The sequence below is a fragment of the Rana temporaria genome, chromosome 1, assembly GCF_905171775.1.
Source record: "Rana temporaria chromosome 1, aRanTem1.1, whole genome shotgun sequence".
In the NCBI taxonomy this organism is placed as follows: Eukaryota; Metazoa; Chordata; class Amphibia; order Anura; family Ranidae; genus Rana; species Rana temporaria.
Window position 1 is genome coordinate 614,702,292 of NC_053489.1, and position 21,627 is coordinate 614,723,918.

The 21,627-nt window shown below is 44.1% G+C and overlaps 1 protein-coding gene across 1 annotated transcript in view; it reads left to right on the top strand.

Moving 5' to 3' along the window:
* MAEA (macrophage erythroblast attacher, E3 ubiquitin ligase) overlaps positions 1–21,627 on the top strand; it is a 132,755-nt gene that overhangs the window by 62,395 nt on the left and 48,733 nt on the right. Inside the window, exons 4-5 of the mRNA XM_040335262.1 lie at positions 11,758–11,880; positions 14,327–14,403. Of these exons, the coding sequence (XP_040191196.1) occupies positions 11,758–11,880; positions 14,327–14,403 (200 nt within the window). The remainder of the gene's footprint in view (positions 1–11,757; positions 11,881–14,326; positions 14,404–21,627) is intronic.

The following is a 21,627-nucleotide window of genomic DNA, read 5'->3' on the forward strand; positions in this document are numbered from 1 at the left end:
TGGGAACTGTAGTTCCCATTAGGCCGTGATGTAGCAAGAATGAATGCGCACCGCAAACCAGGAAGTCAGTGAGAATAACGATTCAGGAGTGCTGGAGGTGAATAACACGTATCAAACTAGTTATAATGCAAAACATTACTTTTTACTTTATCAGCTACTGTCAGACTTTAATTTAAGGGAAAATATTTTTGTCTTTACAACCCCTTTAACATGAAACTTGGCACACAGGTTACTTATATGTCAGCAACAAACATAGGATAGGTGGTTTAACCCTTACCCACCCCCATTTGCCATGGTCAGGGTTTTTCTTTAAAGTCCCATTCAATTCAACTCTATGGGAAATACATGTTACTTCATAACTTCCAAACGGCTGTAGATATTTCGATAACACTTGGTCACATGTTACTTATATGTCCACTTAAACTATAGGATTGTTAATTTATCCCTTAACTACCCCCATTTGTGAGGGTCGGGGTTTTTGTTTAAAGTCCCATGCAAATCAATGGGAAATGTATGTTCCCACATAACTTCTGTACGCCTGGAGATATTTTCAATAATACCTGGTACACATATTACTTATATGCCAAATAAAGATATATGACAGTTAAATTAACCCTTACCTACACCCTTATATAAAAGATGGGTATATTTATATTACTATGATTTTCCTCCCCAAAAGGTTAAGATAGGAAGACCGGGCAACGCCGGGTATTCAGCTAGTATGTATATATATATATATATATATATATATATATATATATATATATATATATATATATATATATATATATATATATATATATATATATATATATATATATATATATATATATATATATATATATATATAAAGTTTACAATATATAGTATATATATATAAAGTTTATACTCCGATACATCTTTCCAGGGTATTGTGCTGGAGATTTGTCCCCTTTGCTTGATAATGTAAGTCAGCCTGCTGTTTATCAAGGTTTTCTATGATACTGTGTATTCTGTTCAGCAAGAGTGAGTTTTCTCTAATGACATTGATTCAAGTATGCTACTACATCTTCAACGATTAACAATCTGTGGATTGTTTTTCCAACCATATACTTAAATCTTGTTTACTGGTTTTCCTTCAAGACATTCATAGAGAACTTTGAAAGCATATTTACTTCTTTTGTGGACTTTAGGATTATCCCTAATGGGAAATTTAGAAACGTATACCTTTCCTCTTTTTATATGAACGCAACGTATACAGAAACTTGGCTTGTCATTTTAAAATTCTAAGGAGAAGTGTGGGGGAAATAAAAAACAAAACCCCATAATCCCATGTATGTATTCAGCATGGGTCCTATACTGCAGCTGTCCTCTGCCGCTTCTGAGATCTGAGCGATCATGTGACTACTGATCACTTGGTTCTCGGTCTTCACTGAGCAGAGAACGATGACTGTCAGTCACCACTCTCTGCTCTGCCCTTCCATCGTTCACTGGAGCGATGATCGTCTGTGGCTCTGGCACGCAGAGGCCAAACCAGCTGCCAATCAGGTATCTTGTTGGAACTCAACCTAAAAGATAGTATCCTTGCAGCGCCCGCTGTTGCCAGAATCTGGGTCCCAGGAGTGAAGAAATAAGTGCATTCCTGTGACCCAGAAGAGGAGTGTGGTCAAAAGAGCTTTGGTCCTACTTCTCCTTTTTAATGCATTCTCTGCATTAAGGTAAAAAAAAAATAAAAACTTGCAACAGCCTCCCTCCCTAAAAAGTGCATGTCCTGTATTATCCCAGCGTTGTGCCCGGCTTTAGTTCTTTTCTCCCCTCTGGCTGCTCTCACAAGCCAGCTGTCAGCTGACATCGCAGAGCCGGTCCAGGCTCTGCAGGAATTCCAACAATAATGTTGGGATCCACCCAGATGCCTTGCTGGCAGCTGGTCAGCCTCTTAGTGCTCTGCTGAGTGCCTAAGCCTGCCGCTCCCACCCCCTCCACAGCCCAGTGCTCCAGTGAGCGCTGGTGGGTCCACCCCCTTACATCAGGGTCCCTGTCATATTTCCCCCCCCCCCTTACATCGGGGTCTGTGTCAGATTTCCCCCCCTTACATCAGGGTCCCTGTCAGCTTCCCCCCCTTACATCAGGGTCCCTGTCATATCCCCCCCCCTTACATCAGGGTCTGTGTCAGATTTCCCCCCTTACATCAGGGTCCCTGTCAGATTCCCCCCCCCTTACATCAGGGTCCCTGTCAGATCCCCCCCCCCTTACATTAGGGTCCCTGTCAGATTTCCCCCACCCCTTACATTAGGGTCCCCGTCGGATGAAATACTTCTGAGCCTAGTGTGGGTCAGATAAAATCTTATAGCAGGCCACCTAGGACCTGCAGCCTGTAGTTTGAAGATTGCTACTTTAGACTATACAAGGAACGTATTTCTTTTTTGTTGATGGTAAGCTAGAAGTAGTGTTCTGCTCCAAAAAATTAATGTGATTTGCTATTGCAGACATTTGCTCTATTAATGCATATGAAGAGGAATAATATTTTCACTGTAAGACGTTTTTGTTGCCCATCGCAACCTGCCAGGATTGTCATGTCCTTCTTCCCCACCGATCTGTAAAAAGCTGTCTGACATGGGTGACGATGACTTGTCTCTGTACAGGCCTTGGAATGCATGACACTCCGGCTTTTGATGAGTCAAACACCACACAGCTATTTCTTGTCTAAGCTGAACAGGCCAAACCTACTGAACTGCAGTGGGGGAAAAAAAATCAAATCATCATGACAGCTATCATCAAGGAGCCACACAAATAATGCTTTCCATTAATTTTCTTCCCGAAATGGAAAATCACTGGAGGATTTCAAAATAACATACGTGATGTGGATGATAAGCTGAGGGAAGAGTCACTGAAATTAAGGAGTGCATAGTTATATGGAAATGTCTCCTGATATCTCCGAGCCGCTTCCTCACGGGGATTATCAAACATAGAATCGCCTCTTAAAAAGAAACTCCAATCTAAAAAATGTTTTCCTCGGTTTAGGCCAATATGTATTCTTCTACATATTTTTGGTAATAAAAATCGCAATAAGCGTAAATTGATTGGTTTGCACAAAAGTTATAGCGACTACAAAATAGGGGATAGATTTAGGGCATTTCTATTATTTATATATTTATATATATATATATTTTTTTTAAGTAATGGTGGCGATCAGCGTTTTTTTTTTTTTTTTATCGGGACTGCAACATTATGGCGAATAGATCTGACATTTTTGGGACCATTGACAGTTATACAGCGAACAGTGCTATAAAAATGTTACTGTGTAAATGTCACTTGCAGGGAAGCGGGGCGATCAAGGGGTTAACTGTGTTCCTTAGTGCATGTTCTAACTTCTAACTGTAGGGGGGTGGGACTGAGTATAGGAGATGACAGATCATGGTTCCTAGCTAGTAGGAACTCACGATCTGCCTCTCCTCACAGAACAGGAATGTGTGTTTACACACACAAACATCCCTGTTCTGCCTCTCGTGCCCGCGATTGCGCGTGGCCGGCAGTCATCACGACCACTGACAACGAGCATTGGCACCCCCCGCAGACGCTATCCTGCTTAAAGGAGCCAACGTACAGCTATGACAGCTTGCGGGATCGTGCCAACCTGCCGCTGTATAATGACGGGGGCTGCTCGGCAAGCGGTTAAAGCAATCTATTAAGCTGGACAGAAACACCTCTCGATGAAGTCTATTCCACATTTTCACAGACCTTACTGTGAAGAAACCTTTCCGTATTTGGAGATGAAATCTTTTTTCCTCTAGACATAAAGAGTGCCCCCTTGTCCTCTGTGATGACGTTAAAGTGAATAACTTGCCACCAAGTTCACTATATGGACACCTTATGCATTTGTACATTGTAAGGGGTTAGCTCGGTAGCGGGGTGTGTGACCTCCTGGATTGGTTCACTACACACTGAATTTATACAGACAGGCAGTCGAAGACGGTTGAAAACAAAGACTTTGGTTTATTCTTCCATCTTGCTGGAAATAAGTGCAAGCATCCAAATAGCATAAACAAAATCAAACATAAAATAAACCCTGGCCACTTGGCATCTATCTTCACCACACAGGAACTTATCTAGGAAGTCTGGCACAGCCTAGTGCTGGACAGACACTGCTGGTCATACAGCAGAAAAACAATAGTCTTTTTTGATTTTTATCACACAGAAAAATCAATCCTCCTCACCTCCTCAGAAGACTTTCAGTACACTGCTCTCCTTCCTCACAAAGCCTCAGGAGGCAGCAATTCAGTGGTAATCCTCTGGACTACTTATAGAGGCCTTAATTGCCTCATTCTGAACAGCTGAAGTTTTTCCACGGCCTTTAGCCTTTTCTGGCTACGTTTGGTGTATTGTCTAAACAAGGCATAAATGTATGTCCCGTCTGTGACAACACCCACAGATTTACCTGACTTCCTGTCACAACATGTTGATCATATCCCCCCTTGATCTCTTCTTCTGAAGAGGGAATAGATTTAGTTCCTCATAGCCGAGCTCTTCCATGCCTCTTATCAGTTTGACTTTTCACACTTGGGGGGTTTGCTTACAGGATGTTAGGAAAAGTCCTGCAAGCAGCATCTTTGGGGCAGTTTGAATGCTCTGCCCATTGAAATGAATGGGCAATGCTTGGAGTTCAGCTTTTGTGTGATTTTGTGATGAAAGATTTGGCACGTTGGCCTTTATTTATTATGTTGTGCTGTCGATGGGTTTTTCTGTGTTCATTATTCTTATCTCCGTTCTGTAATTAAATGGCAGACATTAAAACCAGCAAAGCTTACATAGCATTCAATGTCCTCTCCTCCGACTCGGGGCATTTCCACGAAGATGACAGTTTAAACTTTTGTTGCGTATTAATTTTTTTTTTCTATTTCATTAAGAGCCGACAATGGTGCTTCATGCTCTGCGTCTTTATTCACCCCCAGAGCTGTTGCGGATAACTGTCATATTCAGAATATTTCAATTGTAGCGTTTGCTAGTTCTGCGCCTTTGGAAATACATCCACTTTAAATGTGCTGGAACAAGTTCATTTTTATGTTAATACAAACATTCTCGGGACTGGATTATTGTGTTTGCAGTACACTGAATTGTATGGCTCCCCACAGAGGTTTTTTTATTTTTTTTTCTCCTTCTTCCCTCGAAGAATGAACTGTCACAGCGTGACATATTTATGCGGTTCTAAATAAGCTCTGTGGATGCCAATTCAAAATAAATCAGGTTCATCGCTCGCTTGAAGACGCCCCGCTTCTTTCCCTTTGCTGGAGCTTCAAGAAATGCAGTGTGCTGGTTAGCTGCCGACATTTACTGCGCTGGACAGAGCGGTCCCCTCACCCAATGGTCAGCTTAGCAGAGGCAGACATTTTGTTGGGTAAGCCAGTATTTTTGGCAGTGTAGCCCATCAATGTGTTGCTTGATAGAGACGGGTTTCCAATTCATGGGAGAAAGCAGCCTATCAATTTCTGAATTACTCATTTTACTAATGACATCACTTTGGTGCTGTGGTGTCAGCCTTTCTGTGTGCTATACCATTTTCCGTGATAGTTCAACCTTCCAATTTATCAGAGGCTAGTGTCACCAGAGGAAGCTGTAAACAAGCAAGATCAGCAGAAAAAGACTTTGTTGACTAAAGCGATATTTGAGGATTGCTGCCAGTTTTACTGCAATATACACGGTCAGTCTAGAGATTCCACCGCAGTACATTTTTGCTGCCAGTAGATGTCCTCAGTCTGATTGCCAGCATTATTCAACCGACTTCCCTTTTAAAGCGGTCATAAACCACCGACTTAGAAAAAAAAGCAGACTGTGTAAAAATCACCTTAAAGCGCAGTTGCACCCAAAAATGGAACTTCCGCTTTTTGAAATTCACATTTGGCACTTTTCAGGGGGGAGGAGGGTGCAGATACGTGTGTAATCCAGGTATTTGCTCCCACTTCCGGGCATAGATCACTGCGGTGACCTACGCCACGTCCGGCGCCTACTCTGTCTCCCCCGCTGTCTTCTTGGAGACACACAGGTCCCAGAAGATAGCAGGGACCAGTGGGATCGCGCAGTAGGGAAGACTCATGGCTTCACTTCCTGATTCCCCTACCGAAGATGGCGGTGGCAGCACCCGAGAGCCGAGGGACAAATCGGCTTCGGGACCCGACATTGCGTGCGCCCAGGACAGGTAAGTGTCCATATATTAAAAGTCAGCAGCTGCTGACTTTTAATATAATTTTTGGGGGCGGAACTCTGCTTTAACCCTCCTGGCGGTATTCCCGAGTGTGGCTCGGGGTTAAATTTCAGTACCATTGGTAGTAACCTTGAGCCTCGGGATTGCATTGCTGAATCTATGTACAGCGTACTTACCTTGTCACCAGGATCCTGCGATGTCGTCCCCACCCTCCCACTGTGTCCTCCGTGTTCTAGGCTCCATTCCATGGGGGCGGAGCCCGCGGCAAATTCAAGTACAAAAAAATTACTGTATCAAATGATTTCACCTCCCTTTTTGTCCAGTGCCCTGCATGCAGTTTTTTATTATATATACTGTTTTTTTCTGCCTGGAAACCTGAGATTGTCCATGGCATCCAAAAATTTTCCCTTTTACGTCAAAAATGGTTTTGGATCAGCTAGAAAACGGCTATAGTAAATTAGAACACTTGCAGAATTAAGAAATTTGTGATTCATGGGGGGGGGGGGGGGGGTTCATTCTATTTATTATTTTTATAATTATTTATTATAATTTATGATTTAGTGTTTCAAAAGTTATCATACCTGGGATGTCTACTAGACTCTTCTTTGGACAGATTTAAGTGTGTTATTACTAAGAATTACAGGCCTACATTATAAATGCCAAATTGCGAAACAATGTACCACTTTGATATCACTAAATCTGACATAATTATATCGCCAGGGTTGTTGAAACGAAGCCCTCCAGCAGCGCACTGTCACCGCTGACAGGGCTTCCATCTTCACCCGGACTTCCTTTCCGGGCTCCAGTCCTTTTGATTGGACACGCCGCGATGATGGTCGTTCACAGCACAGGACTTTGAAGGAACGGCATGGGCATGCTGTTCCTTCAGAGCGTATGCGCCGGTGACGTCACCAGTGGCTTTGCAAGTAAATATCTAAAGATAAAGATATATTTACTGTAATTATAGGTAAGCTTTGTTAAAGGCTTACCTATAGATAAAAGGTCAGCCAAGGGCATTTACTCCCACTTTAGGCCCATGTAGTCATAGCTGCCCCAGCTTGTGATTGGACAGTTATAGGAGAAGCAGCACAGTGATTAGCTCATGTGTCAAGTACCTGACTGAAGGCTGAGGTGATGAGAGGGCTTCCCTTGCGGCTAAGTGTAAAGTACCCATGAACACAGTATGAATATGATTGATTGCAGAGGATCTGCACTGAGACTACTGTATTTTCCGTGACCCGCCTAAGCTCTGCAGAGGGAGGGGGGCCGAGATCCCCTGCCAACAGCCAGGATAAGAGGGGGAGACCAGCGGGGAGATAAGCTGAGCACTGCTCTGTACCAAAGGCAACTGACACTGCTAGATCACAGAGACACACACACAGCACACTGCCGTAACAGAGAGCATTATAGGAGTACACAAGCACCTCAAACTAGGGCTTATTTTTCGGGGTAGGGCTTATATTGCAGCCTTCCAGGAAAATTGTGCTAGGTCTTGTATTCACAGTAGGTCTTATTTTTGGGAAAGCATGGTATATGTGATGAGGTTGATTGTCAGAAACTGATTTACTACAGGAGATGTTCAGAGGCTGGAAAAGTTACTATAGGGGTGGTTGAAGACTACAAGAGCTAGTTGGAGACTGGGCACACGTTACATGAGACAGCTAGAGATTTGTCCTTAGAACACCTTTACAAGTCTGTGCTTCCCATTCCCACTGCTATAGGCTGCATGGCAGGTACCAGAGGGCCACACGCGTCACACTAGTGATCCTGAGGCTAGCAGCAACACTTCAGTGTCAGGATCACTCGAGGGAGCAAAGAAACTGCTCGCTTGTTTCTACATCTAAATTCCTTCACTGGCTGGAACAGCAAGTTGTCATTCTAATGCCAGCAAGTGAGATTCTGCTGGACTTCTACAAACAAGAGATTCTGTAGAATTAGTTGAGTGAATTATGTGCCCTCTTTAGCAATCCTGTCACTAGTGAGTTGCCACCAGCTGCAATCTCACTACTGAGACATAGACCTACAGTACCTACCTGGAGTATGGGGGGTTTAAGGCCCAGATTCTCAAAGGAAATACGACGGCGTATCTCCAGATACGCCGTCGTATCCCTGAGTCTGAGCCGTCGTATCTATGCGCCTGATTCATAGAATCAGTTACGCATAGATTTGGATTAGATCCGACCGGCGTAAGTCGCTAGGGGCGTGTACGCTGATTTACGCCTAGAAATATGTAAATCAGCTAGATACGCAAATTCACGAACGTACGCCCGACCTACGCAGTACAGATACGCCGTTTACGTTGGGCTTTTCCTGGCGTAAAGTTACCCCTGCTATATGAGGCGTACATGCGGCGTACCAATGTTAAGTATGGACGTCGTTCCCGTGTCGAATTTTGAAAATTTTACGTTGTTTGCGTAAGTCGTCCGTGAATGGGGCTGGACGTCATTTACGTTCACGTCGAAAACAATACGTCCTTGCGGCTTACTTTGGAGCAATGCACACGGATGGCGGATGCGCCGTTCATAAAAAGCGGCATTTACGTGGGGTCACATAACATTTACATAACACACGCCCACATCTTCCAAATTTGAATTAGGCGGGCTTACGCCAGCCTATTTACGCTACGCCGCCGCAACTTATGGAGTAAGTGCTTTGAGAATACTGCACTTGCCAGTCTAAGTTGCGGAGGCGTAACGTAAATAGGATACGTTACGCCCGCACAAAGATACGCCGATCTACGAGAATCTGGGCCTAAATGTTTCCAGACAGTTTCTGCAAGCACCACAATCATCACTTTTTGACTCTTGATAAGAGATGCAGATGAATTGCATGTGACTGATTTTCTCACACTATTTGTGGTTCAGCATGTTAGGTGAGTTATTTTGTTGTGTGTTGGTCCCTGAGCTGTTTTCTTTTTAATGTTGGAGTTGGATTATTGGCAAGTGTACAGCTCAGGGCCTGATAAACCATCTGCACTCCATCCCTCCCTGTGCATTCGTCTTCTCCTGGGTCTTTCAGCTCTTGTTTTTTTTTTTCGCCGTTTCTGGAATTTGAGTTTCTTGCCAAACTAGGGTGAGCACTGTGATACTTCCTGCATGCAGTTCGCTTGACTCCTTCAGCTCATCCGTTTGAACAGCTGCTTTTTATAGTCGTACTGCATTTCATCCACCGTGGAATAAAAATATGCCACGAAGGCCAGAAAACTACACATTGATGTTCACATACCAGCCCTGGAGTCACTGACTTATGGTCAGGGGGCTACTGGCAGGGTTGTGTGAAGACCTTTACAATCTGAAATTTAAGGAATTCTGCTAAGCACTATTTACATTGGAACTTACCACATTAAATAAGTACAAAGTCATTCTTAACAATGACCCTTTCTGTGAAAACAGCCTTTGTTGTATGTATGTTGCAGTCTTTTGCATGTGAAAAACAACAAAAACTTGGACCACTCCTTATTGTTATCAGTGTATCCAAGCTGGCATTTTGAAGGGACAATTGCAAGGTTGATATACTCCAAGTTCTCAATGTAAGTATCTTATTCCATAAAAAACAGGTTGTTGAAGCGATCAACGGGGCAATGCACAGGGCCTGTTAAAGTGTTACGGATAGATTTCAGTCTTTCACGGCGTAGTGTGTTACCAATTGTTTTCTTGGTGACTATGGTTCCAACTGCCTTGAGATCATTGACAAGATTTTCCTGTGTTGTTCTGAGCCGATTTCTCACCGATCTCATGATCATTGAAACTCCACGTGAGATCTTGCATGGAACCCCAGAGCGAGGGAGATTGACAGTTATTTTATGTTTCTTCCATTTGCAAATAATTGCACCAACTGTTGGCATCCTCTCACCAAGCTGCTTGGCGATGGTCTTGTAGTCCATTCCAGCCTTGTGTAGGTCTACAATCTTGTCTGGGCCATGGTGGAGATTAAAATCCGATTGCTTGCTTCTGTGGACAGGTGTCTTTTTTTATACAGATGACAAGCTGAGATTAGGCACACTCCCTTTAAGAGTGTGCCTAATATACCTGTATAAAATGCTACCTGGGAGCCAGCAATCTTGCTGATTGATAGGGGATCAAATACTTACAGTATTTATCGGCGTATAACACGCACTGGCGTATAACACGCACCTACATTTTAAGAGGGAAATTTCAAGAAAAAAACTTTAAACAACTTTGAATTAAAATAAGGGGCAGTGCTCATCAATGCAGCCTGTTTAGTGCGCATCTGCAGCCTGATCATTGCCCATCTGAAGCACATCTCACCAATGCAGCCTGATAAATGTGGCATGATCAATGCCCATCTCATCATGCAGCCTTATCAATACCCATCTCATCATGCAGCCTTATCAATACCCATCTAATCATGCAGCCTTATCAATGCCCATCTCATCATGCAGCCTCATCAATACCCATCTCATCATGCAGCCTCATCAATACCCATCTCATCATGCAGCCTTATCAATACCAATCTCATCATGCAGCCTTATCAATACCCATCTCATCATGCAGCCTTATCAATACCCATCTCATCATGCAGCCTTATCAATACCCATCTCATCATGCAGTCTTATTAATACCCATCTCATCATGCAGCCTTATCAATACCCATCTCATCATGCAGCCTTATCAATACCCATCTCATCATGCAGTCTTATTAATACCCATCTCATCATGCAGCCTTATTAATACCCATCTCATCATGCAGCCTTATCAATACCCATCTCATCATGCAGCCTTATCAATACCCATCTCATCATGCAGCCTTATCAATGCCCATCTCATAATGCAGCCTTATCAATGCCCATCTTATAATGCAGCCTTATCAATGCCCATCTCATAATGCAGCCTTATCAATGCCCATCTCATCATGCAGCCTTATCAATGTCCCTTTTTAGCCTGAATGCAACCTCACCATTAATGCAGCCTGGACAGTGTATTAATCACAGAGCCATCATCTCCTGTTCGGCTCTCTCACTCGGCAGTCACACAGACACACACAGTCCCACCTCCGCCATCTGCATTGGACCAGCTCCTGTGATAGACATAACACTGGTCCAATGCCAGTGGCGGAGGCGGGACTGTGTGTGTGATGTGAGAGCCGAACAGGAGATGTAGGCTTGTGAATTACGGCTGTATTCCCCCCCCCCCCCCCTTACCTTCCAAGGTACACTATCGGCGTACAACACCCCCCTATTTTCAGGGGAAAAAAGTGTGTGTTATACGCCGATTAAATACGGTATTTAACTCATTAATATGCAAATCAACATAACTATTTTGAAATGTGTTTCTCTGGATAGTTACATTGTTATTCTGTTTCTCACTGTTAAAATAAACCTACCATTAAAATTATAGACTGATCATTTCTATCTCAGTGGGCAAACTTACAAAATCAGCAGGGGATCAAATACTGTAACTATGCGTTCTTATTCCCCCCTCCGCCCCCCCCCTCTTGCCCAAAAGCAAGTGTAAACAAGCAGAGACAAAGCCCTAAGAAAGCAAAAAAGCCCACACATATTTAACCAAAGGAAATATTAACTTTGGGTGAATTGTTCAATTCCGTTTTCATTTATTTTGCAGGATTTAGTGAATATAGAAATGTTCCTGACTGCGAAAGAAGTGGAAGAATCTCTGGAAAGACAGGAAACCATGACATGCCTGGCCTGGTGCCATGATAACAAATCCAGACTTAGGAAAATGAAGGTAAGGCTTCTCTGGGGCCGATTTATTGGCTTGTTTAGATTTGAGCTGTCCCCAAAATGGCGATGGGACATGTGTGCAGCCAATGGAAATATGGCCAGGGCATTTTATGAGCCAAAATGGCTTCCCTTTTGTGTAAAAATAACATTGTTTTTATTATTAACATTTCAAATATTGTTACAAATAATGATATAAGTATTGAAAGAAAATCCACTGAATTGTAATTGAATAGGGGCCCTTTCATACGGTGTTCAGGCAGATTCTGAGCTGCACTGTGGATGAATGGATAAGAGTCTGTATAGACTCCTATCTATCTATATATATATAAAACTCAACGTGTGTGTATGTATGTATGTATGTATGTATGTTCCAGCATCACGTCCAAACGGCTAAAGATATTAACATGAAACTTGGCACACATGTTACTTATATGTCAGCAACAAACATAGGATAGGTGGTTTAACCCTTACCCACCCTCATTTGCCATGGTCGGGGTTTTCCTTTAAAGTCCCATTCAACTCTATGGGAAATACATGTTACTTCATAACTTCCAAACGGCTGTACATATTTCGATAACACTTGGTCACATGTTACTTATATGTCCACTTAAACTATAGGATAGTTAATTTATCCTTTAACTACCCCCATTTGTGAGGGTCGGGGTTTTTGTTTAAAGTCCCATGCAAATCAATGGGAAATGTATGTTCCCACATAACTTCTGTACGCCTGGAGATATTTCAATAATACCTGGTACACATATTACTTATATGCCAAATAAAAATATATGACAGTTAAATTAACCCTTACCTACACCCTTATATAAAAGATGGGTATATTTATATTACTATGATTTTCCTCCCCAAAAGGTTAAGATAGGAAGACCGGGCAACGCCGTGTATTCAGCTAGTTGATTCATAAATATCACAAACTCACACATAGTAAACACAGTTTACTATATGTCCGTGATAAAAATACAGGATCAGACTGAATTCCTTCAGGAAAGGAAGGGAGCTGGTAAACACTCTTGCCAGCCCCCCGCTCTCCATGCTGACAGATTTGTTAGCGGCTACAGCCAGGGGGAGGAGGGAAAGCCGACCAGCAGATTTAAAGAGGGGGGCACCCAGAAATCAGGAAAGTGGAGGGGACACTGAAGGTGGGTTCGGAGGAGCGGAGTATCTATTTTGACAAGCAGGGGATTGGGCTTCCGAGGAGGAAGGGATCTGTACTGGGGGAGGGGGGAGGGGTGAAGCGGTGGGGAAAGGGAGAGTTAGAGGGGGAGTGAAGTGCAATTTAGATCACAGTAAAGGCAGGTGGGTGGAGTGGTGGGCTTTTCGTTGAACCATTGTGCTATAAGATTATGGTCACTAAATTGACCAGGTTTTTCTAGCAGATGAGGAATGCAGGTCTGTACGGCGTACGGAACTGGCCAGCTGGAAGCAATGCCATAGGTCTGTATGCCGGTTAAACTATTTTTCTACTGGTTATGTGCCTATGTAACTTGCTATTAAATTGTCATGCCTGAAAGCGTCAAATTCTTACAGCCCCCACTTCCCTTGCCCACCATAGCCGCCTTCACATCCAGGGTTGGCTCATTTCTGTCTGCGCTGGCCCAGCTCCTTTCCACCTCATCCCTTTACAGAGCCTTTTATGTAGCCGCTGGGGGGAGAAGCAAAGGTGAAGGAAGTGTCACTTTAATGTCAGCTTGGGGGCTGCTTAAATCGCATTCAAGATGGTAGTACCCAGCAGCAGTCTCTGGGATTTTAGATGCCTACAAAGGGTTGGATTTTTTCAGGTAAAAACCATGTATAAAATACATTAATGGACATGTAATCTTATGGGAAAAGTTGTTGTTGAAATTAATGATCTGGCACCAGAGACTCATTAAGTTGTTTAAAACGAACCCACCCATGTGCAGAGGAAATGCTGTACAACCCTAGGGACCGGTGTCGGCAGGCTTGTGTTCTCATCAAAATTGCTTCAGTCCACTTACCTTCCTCAAGGTAATTCAAAAACAGTTTGAAGCAGGTCAGGTGAACCTTTCAATGAAATCTGATTGATCTCATAAGAATCCTAAAATGATGTCAAACACAAGTTATATTTGCCCGTCGCCACAGGTTCCTAATGCGATATCTCATCTTTTGTATTTTGGTGTCAGTGCAGCTCTTGTATTTCTAACTGATGGTCTTGATTTCTGGTATTTTGAGCTTGAGAAATCTGTGCCCATAATGAATGTTGATAGTTCTTTATTTCGGGTAATCCCTTCCTACAGCTGTGCCATTTTGTTTTATTGCTTTCTAAAATATTTTCATCTCTTTCGTGGTGTATTGTTGAAAATTGAAGCACCAGCCATAAGTAATAGTGTCTGGAGATTACACTGAGCCTGGAAGGAAGGCTTTCTTACACCGTTTTATCTTTATAAGTCGTTTCTCACTTTGTCTTCCTCTGCCAGAGTTGCCTGGAATTCAGCCTTAGGATCCAGGAGTTCATAGAACTGATCCGACAGAACAAAAGGCTGGACGCAGTCAGGTAAGACATTCCTCTAAAGCACAGGTCTCCAAACTATTCAGCATTAGGGCCACATCGTATATATTATAAATACATTTTTATATATATATATATAAAGCTATGAATAATGAATGAATAAAAAAAAAAAAAAATTTAATCTCTTTTGGAATCAGCATAATATGATTAACTACTTTTAGACCGCCTGCCCACCATGTATTGCGGTTAAGCAAGCTTCTACAGGCGCATTGACGTACTGGTACATCGCTGCCTGTTTCCCCCCCTCGCTAACACCTGCTGTGATTGTACACAGAGGGAGTGTCAGCAGGTTCCGACCAATCATTCATGGATCCAGGACCTGCTGATCGGCTATGTCCAATCACAGCCCAGAGCCTTGTGTTGACAATCAACGCAGGGCTCTGTACAGAAGGAACGATCTCTGTTTCTTCCCCCTACAAAGCAGGAAGAGAAAACTAAGAGATTTTGAGTGAAAAGCAGCACACATTACACATAGGCACACGATTATCCAAGATTTTTAGTTTAATAAAAAAAAACATTGGTGATCAAACACCACCAAAACAAAGCTCTTATTGTGTGAACAAAATTGTATAGATTTACAATGTTCCATGACCGCACAATTACCAATTAAATAAGTGCTGAATAGCAAAAAATGGCCTGGTAATGAAGGGGGTAAAACCTATCGGAGCTATATGGTGGTTAAAAATACTTTCAGTAAAACAAGGTCACCGTTAGAGTCTGCTTTTGTAGTCCCCACCTAAATCTGAGTCTGCCTTACTAGTTCCCCCTAACATCGGTGTCCCCATCAGAACCCCCCTTACATCTGACTTTGTCTTATGAGTCTCCCTCCTTTACATCTCAGCCATCATTATAGTTGGGGGGGCTCTCATCGGTGTCCTTATTGGAGCCCTCCTTAAAACATAGTACCCATTGAATGCCCCCCCCCCCCCCCACTCCCTTGCATCAGAGGTCCCCTTACATCACAGTTCTCTTACCAGTATAATTGGGCTTATGGCATGGCTATAGCTGTGGAGCAGCAAGGAAAGAGCCAGTAGGTGGAGCAGGTCCAGACAAGGAAGTGCTGAACTCCTGTGAATGCTGGGGCAAGCATGTCATTGGTTGCTACGGTGCTGGTGGTCCTAGCAGCCAACAGCACAGTGCAGGTCAGGTGGAATTTGCACTAGACACTGTGAGGGGGTTTGAAGAGAGAAACGGATCCTTTCAGTCTGTCCACAACAGTTGCCGGATGTGGCCCGCGGGTGGTGGTTTGGAGACCCTGGGTCTAAAGCTGGATGTGACTTCTATGTATGAATTGGGATGCTAAGCTAACTGCTAAGTGCACAGCTAAAACCTAACTGCCTTTAGAACCAAGTTAAATAACAAACATATTATACTTACCAACTCTGATCCTCCTCTTCTCAGGTCCCATGCCAGTGCTCCTGGCTCCTCCCCCGCTCCCCCCTCTCTGGCTGTGATTGACAACAGCAATAACCAATGGCTCACTGCCATGTCTAAGCGAGTCAGGAAGGAAAGAATCAGGAGAGCAGCTGCTCTCTTTCATATCACTGGATTGGGCTCAGAAAAGTATTAGAAGGGCTGGGGGAATGTATACTGAATTTTTTCTTACCTTGATGCATAGAATGCATGAAGGTGAAAAACCTTCAGCTTTTAGAATCACTTTAATGTTGAAGCCCCCCTTTAGAATTGCTCTATGAACATTGGACATCCACATAGCACATGTACCATGTGTGACAGTGCGAGCCCCTGCCACTGTGTGAATATAGGAAAAAGCAACACGGTTCACAGTAATGCCAAGTGCGGAGCTCCAGAGTATTGTGAGTGAGCAGAGAAAATTGTGTTCCCATCAGGAGAGAGGTGTGCTCTCCAACCAGGAGATGAGTAAGTGTTCTTATCGGGAGAGAGGTGTGCTCTCCAGCCAGGAGATGGGTATGTGTTCTTATCGGGAGAGAGGTGTGCTCTCCAGCCAGGAGATGGGTATGTGTTCTTATCGGGAGAGAGGTGTACTCTCCAGCCTGGAGATGGGTATGTGTTCTTATCGGGAGAGAGGTGTGCTCTCCAGCCAGGAGATGGGTATGTGTTCTTATCGGGAGAGAGGTGTACTTTCCAGCCTGGAGATGGGTATGTGTTCTTATCGGGAGAGAGGTGTGCTCTCCAACCAGAAGATGGGTATGTGTCCTTATTGGGAGAGAGGTGTGCTCTCCAACCAGAAGATGGGTATGTGTTCTTATCGGGAGAGAGGTGTGCTCTCCAGCAAGGAGATGGGTATATGTTCTTATCGGGAGAGAGGTGTACTTTCCAGCCTGGAGATGGGTATGTGTTCTTATCGGGAGAGAGGTGTGCTCTCCAGCCAGGAGATGGGTATGTGTTCTTATCGGGAGAGAGGTGTACTTTCCAGCCTGGAGATGGGTATGTGTTCTTATCGGGAGAGAGGTGTGCTCTCCAACCAGAAGATGGGTATGTGTCCTTATTGGGAGAGAGGTGTGCTCTCCAACCAGAAGATGGGTATGTGTTCTTATCGGGAGAGAGGTGTGCTCTCCAGCAAGGAGATGGGTATATGTTCTTATCGGGAGAGAGGTGTGCTCTCCAACCAAGAGATGGGTAGTGTTCTTATCGGGAGAGAGGTGTGCTCTCCAGCCAGGAGATGGGTATGTGTTCTTATCGGGAGAGAGGTGTGCTCTCCAACCAGGAGATGGGTATGTGTTCTTATCGGGACAGAGCTGTGCTCTCCAGCCAGGAGATGGGTATGTGTTCTTATCGGGAGAGAGGTGTGCTCTCCAGCCAGGAGATGGGCATGTGTCCTTATTGGGAGAGAGGTGTGCTCTCCAGCCAGGAGATGGGTATGTGTTCTTATCGGGAGAGAGGTGAGCTTTCAAGCAGGGAAACAGGCATACCCCTATTAGGAGAGGTGCTCTACTCTACCCTATTGAGAGGCTAGGGAGTGGGCCTGTGCTTCAGGGAGCAGCAAGTGAATGTTTGCACTGACCAGGTTAATACCTGGAATTACATTGGCTGCAGGGAGCAACAAGTGAACCCTATTGAGTCATGGACTGAAGATCTGCAATGAAAAGGCTGAGTGAGCCACGAGAGCCCAGAGTATGAGGAGAGCTGGGTCTGATGGATCTTGAAAAGAGCTGTGGAGCTGCTGTAGAGTGAGCCAAGGGGCTTAGTATTTTTCGTGTCTGTCGGGAAAAATCCCTTGCGTGAAATTTTAGTTTTCTTTAAATAAAAATGGGCTGGTAAGCCCTATAAAACTCAGTTCGGACACTGAGCTAACACAATTACTTGGCATGAGGGAAATCTCCTATCAACACTGTGTTATCATGCCCATCAGTACTTGAATTGACTCCTATCCAAAAGATCACAGGACAGGGGTGGGATGGGAAATCAAGATCGGAAAGAGTAAAAAAACACACCAAGAAAACAGACTGTAAAGGTTTCTGCATCCTCCTCTTTCTTGTGCACTCTATATAGAAATAAACATGGATGCTTAGTTGACCAGAACAGTAATGTTTATGCCTAAAGCTGTGCTAAAAAAACACAGTAATAAAATCGTAGATCACTTGGCAGCTAGCTTGATCAGGAGGAGGTTAGCAAACGGAAGCCCCTAATTTCTCTCTGCTCAGCTTTCCTTTGTAATTAAGTTAAAGTGGTTCTAAAGGCAGAAGTTTTTTTACCTTAATGCATTCTATGCATTAGGGTAAGCCTTCTGGATGCAGCAGCTCCTTCATCCAGCCTCCGCTTATACTTACTTGAGCCCCATCTCGATCCCGCAATGTGCATGAGAGCAGCAGCTCTCATGGGTCTTTAAAAAACAAGCAATAAACACTAGCGCTAAGAATGGTGGATAATAATGATAATGATATTAAAAATTACAATAGTTCAGGAGGTTGCAAAAATCTCTAAAAGAGAATATATATGAGTCCAGAGCAGCAGGATGAAATCGTACCCAGAAGTACCAATTATACATAAATGAAACACTAAAACCAGCACTCATGAGACTCAGACACGTGTAAGCTTAATAGCAAAAACTCAAAGAACTTTGAAAAAGCGAATAGAGCGCAAAACGCATCATCAAGGCAAACCTCTCTTAATATATTTGTCACTTTGCACCACGATCCGGTCCATGAGGAATTTTTACAGCAGCCTATTTGTCCCTTTCCACAAGCTGGTTAAAGCGGGAGTTCACCCAATTATGTTTTTTTTTATGTTTTCCCCATAGATGGATGCTCGTTTTGTCTAGGGGAATCGGCTATTTGTATTAAAATATGATCCGTACTTACCCGTTTTCGAGATGCATCGCCTCCGTCGCTTCCGGGTATGGGTCTTCGGGAGCGGGCGTTCCTTCTTGATTGACAGTCTTCCGAGAGGCTTCTGACGGTCGCATCCATCGCGTCACTAGTAGCCGAAAGAAGCCGAACGTCGGTGCGGCTCTATACTGCGCCTGCGCACCGACGTTCGGCTTCTTTCGGAAAATCGTGACGCAATGGATGCGACCGTCGGAAGCCTCTCGGAAGACTGTCAATCAAAATAGGAACGCCCAGTCCCGTAGCCCATACCCGGAAGCGGCGGAGAAGATGCATCTCGTAAACGGTAAGTACGGATCATATTTTAAAACAACTAGCCGATTCCCCTAGAGTAGACAAAACGAGCATCCATCTAGGGGGAAATAGTGTCATGTGCGGGTGAACCTCCGCTTTAAGTGCATTTAGGATTCTTTATTTGGAGTGGACATTTTTAAATTTCTCCACTAAAGAGCAGTAGCGTATCAACGTCTACAGTGGAAGAACATGTCACTCGGCACATTCAACTCACAGTGCTGCTCGAATCCTTAGACGCCAGCCGGCGTCGCAGGCGTGTGACGTCATCCACCTGGAGGGACAGAGGTGGTGTGTTTTCCCCACCCTACGTGAGCCACTGTCCCGGTGTACGTCGTTTATGTTTTAGGGTAAGGTGACCAGATTTTTTAAATGAAATCCGGGGATATATTTTTTCTTTACTAGTAATGGCAACAATCAGCGACTCTCTGCCCGTCGCCGCCCGCCTCACAGCCTCTCAAGTCTTACTCTTCGGGCCCCGGCTACTACTAGATGGGGAGCGGAGGAAGATCACTCCGCCAGGGAAGGCGAGGAGATAGGCAGGTGGCTGGCCAGGATTTGAGCCAAGGCAGAAGAACATGCGAGCGGAGCTGAATGGGCATGCACCTGAAACTGAAGAAATATTCCCTCCGCTCCGACCAGCACATGATCATCAGAAAGGGGCACAGATAATGGAAAAAATACAACCCCCCTATGCTAGTAGGCACGGCGGAGTGGGGGTGTGTAATTCAATTTTTTTTATTTTAATTCTGCACTGACTGTCTTTGAAATTGCCCCTACCCCCTATTAAATCCAATCTAGGGACAAAACCAGGGACAGACTTGTCCCCTGAAACTGGGGATGTGTGGTCACCCTATTTTAGTGCCCCCCCATTCTCGACTGCCGCCGACCTGCTAACAGAAGCCAGTTTTAAGGTACTGTGTTAGATTGTGGTGTGTATCTACAGTAGCCTTTTGAGCTACGCTAAAAACTTTAACTCCTCTTTGCTCTATGGATCGTGGATGTCAGCATTGTCTATTGTGAACTGCAAGCTGTGATTTTTATCTTACGCATAACCTTTTGATCTTCATCCATGTTTGTATTGGACTGATTATACCCTACTGTGAATAATAAATGAACCTAGTTTCACTTTTTGCTATTAAGTTTACATGTGTTTGAGTCTCATGAGCGCTGGTTTTAGTGTTTAATCTCATGGGTCTTTGTCACCTCATTGGCTCACACAGCAGCAGGAGTCATTGGCTGCTATCAATCACAGCCAGTAAGCCGAATAGGAAAGAGAGTGGGGGTGGGGCCAATCTGCACTCTGCTTGTGAATTGACAATGTCCATTGACAGGAGCAAGCCTGCTCGAGTGCCCCCCATAGCAGGGAGACTTTCTGTTGGGAGCACTCAGCAGGGGGGAGGAGCCAGGACCACCAGTGGGTGACCCAAAAAGATGAAGAGCGGAGCTGCTCTGTACAAAACCATTGCACGGAGCAGGTAAGTATTCATGTTTGTTATTTTTTTTTAAATCACAACCTTTAGCAGTGATGTATTTAGGTTTTGTGCTGCCCTAGGCCGGACTAAACTCGTGCACCCCCTAATTTAAATATGACCCACCCCTTCCTGTCAAGGCCACACCCTCATTTAAGACCCACCCTGACATTTTCCATTGGGGACACTAGTTCTGAGGGCCTTGGGGGGGGAGTAGAGTCCCTTAATTTGCAGGGATTTACTCTGACTTCCTGTTTTGCTATGGAGCCTTTCAGCTGACTTTTTGACAGTTTTTAGCCTCCCGACATGGCATCTGTCTTTCTCTAGCCGAGAACTCAGGTGGGAGATCCACTGTTATGATAGGACAGTCAAAACTAGAAGCAATGCAAAGCCCCCCCCCACACACACACACAACAACCCATTGGTTGGTGTCTGCTGTCCTAGCCTCCTCTATGTGTATGGGCTGTTTCTCACCCCTGATGGTGACCCTGCCAGTATTATTATACCGGCAGTAGTGCGGCCACTTTATGGGGGCACTAAACTGATTTGCCTCCCGGCCCAGTCCACCCCAAGGGTGGCGCTACAATAAAAGCTACACTAAAAGTGTATAAAGTGGCAAGTGCTTTTGCGCTAATATGGATCCTTAATAAGTCTAACCTCAACAAAATAAATACAGTGCAGCAAAACCTAATAATGTTTACATATCATCAAACAGAAATCAATAAAAAGTGGGATCCTGCGCAACGTATCACACAAATGAGATAAAGGTGTCACAATGAAAACAAAACTAAATTAGTGAGTGATTAATAAATAAATATATATATATAAATAAGTATTAATACAAAAGCTGACAATCTCAGTGATGAATGAGTCCAAAATAAAGTGCAATTCGATCACTCAAAGGTGAATGCAATAATAAAGTGAGAAAAAGGGGGTGTGCAAAATAGTATAATAATCAGTCCCAAAATAAGTGGCATAAATAATGCTGTCAGAATGGGAACGTTGAATACGCTGAATATTGTTGAACAATACCGCCAATCAGATTCCCCAGATGAAGACACGTGACATCGTGTCGTAACGCGTAGGGATTGGACGGACGTACACCTGGAGTGACGTAAGCCGGCGCTGTGGACGCCGCTCGT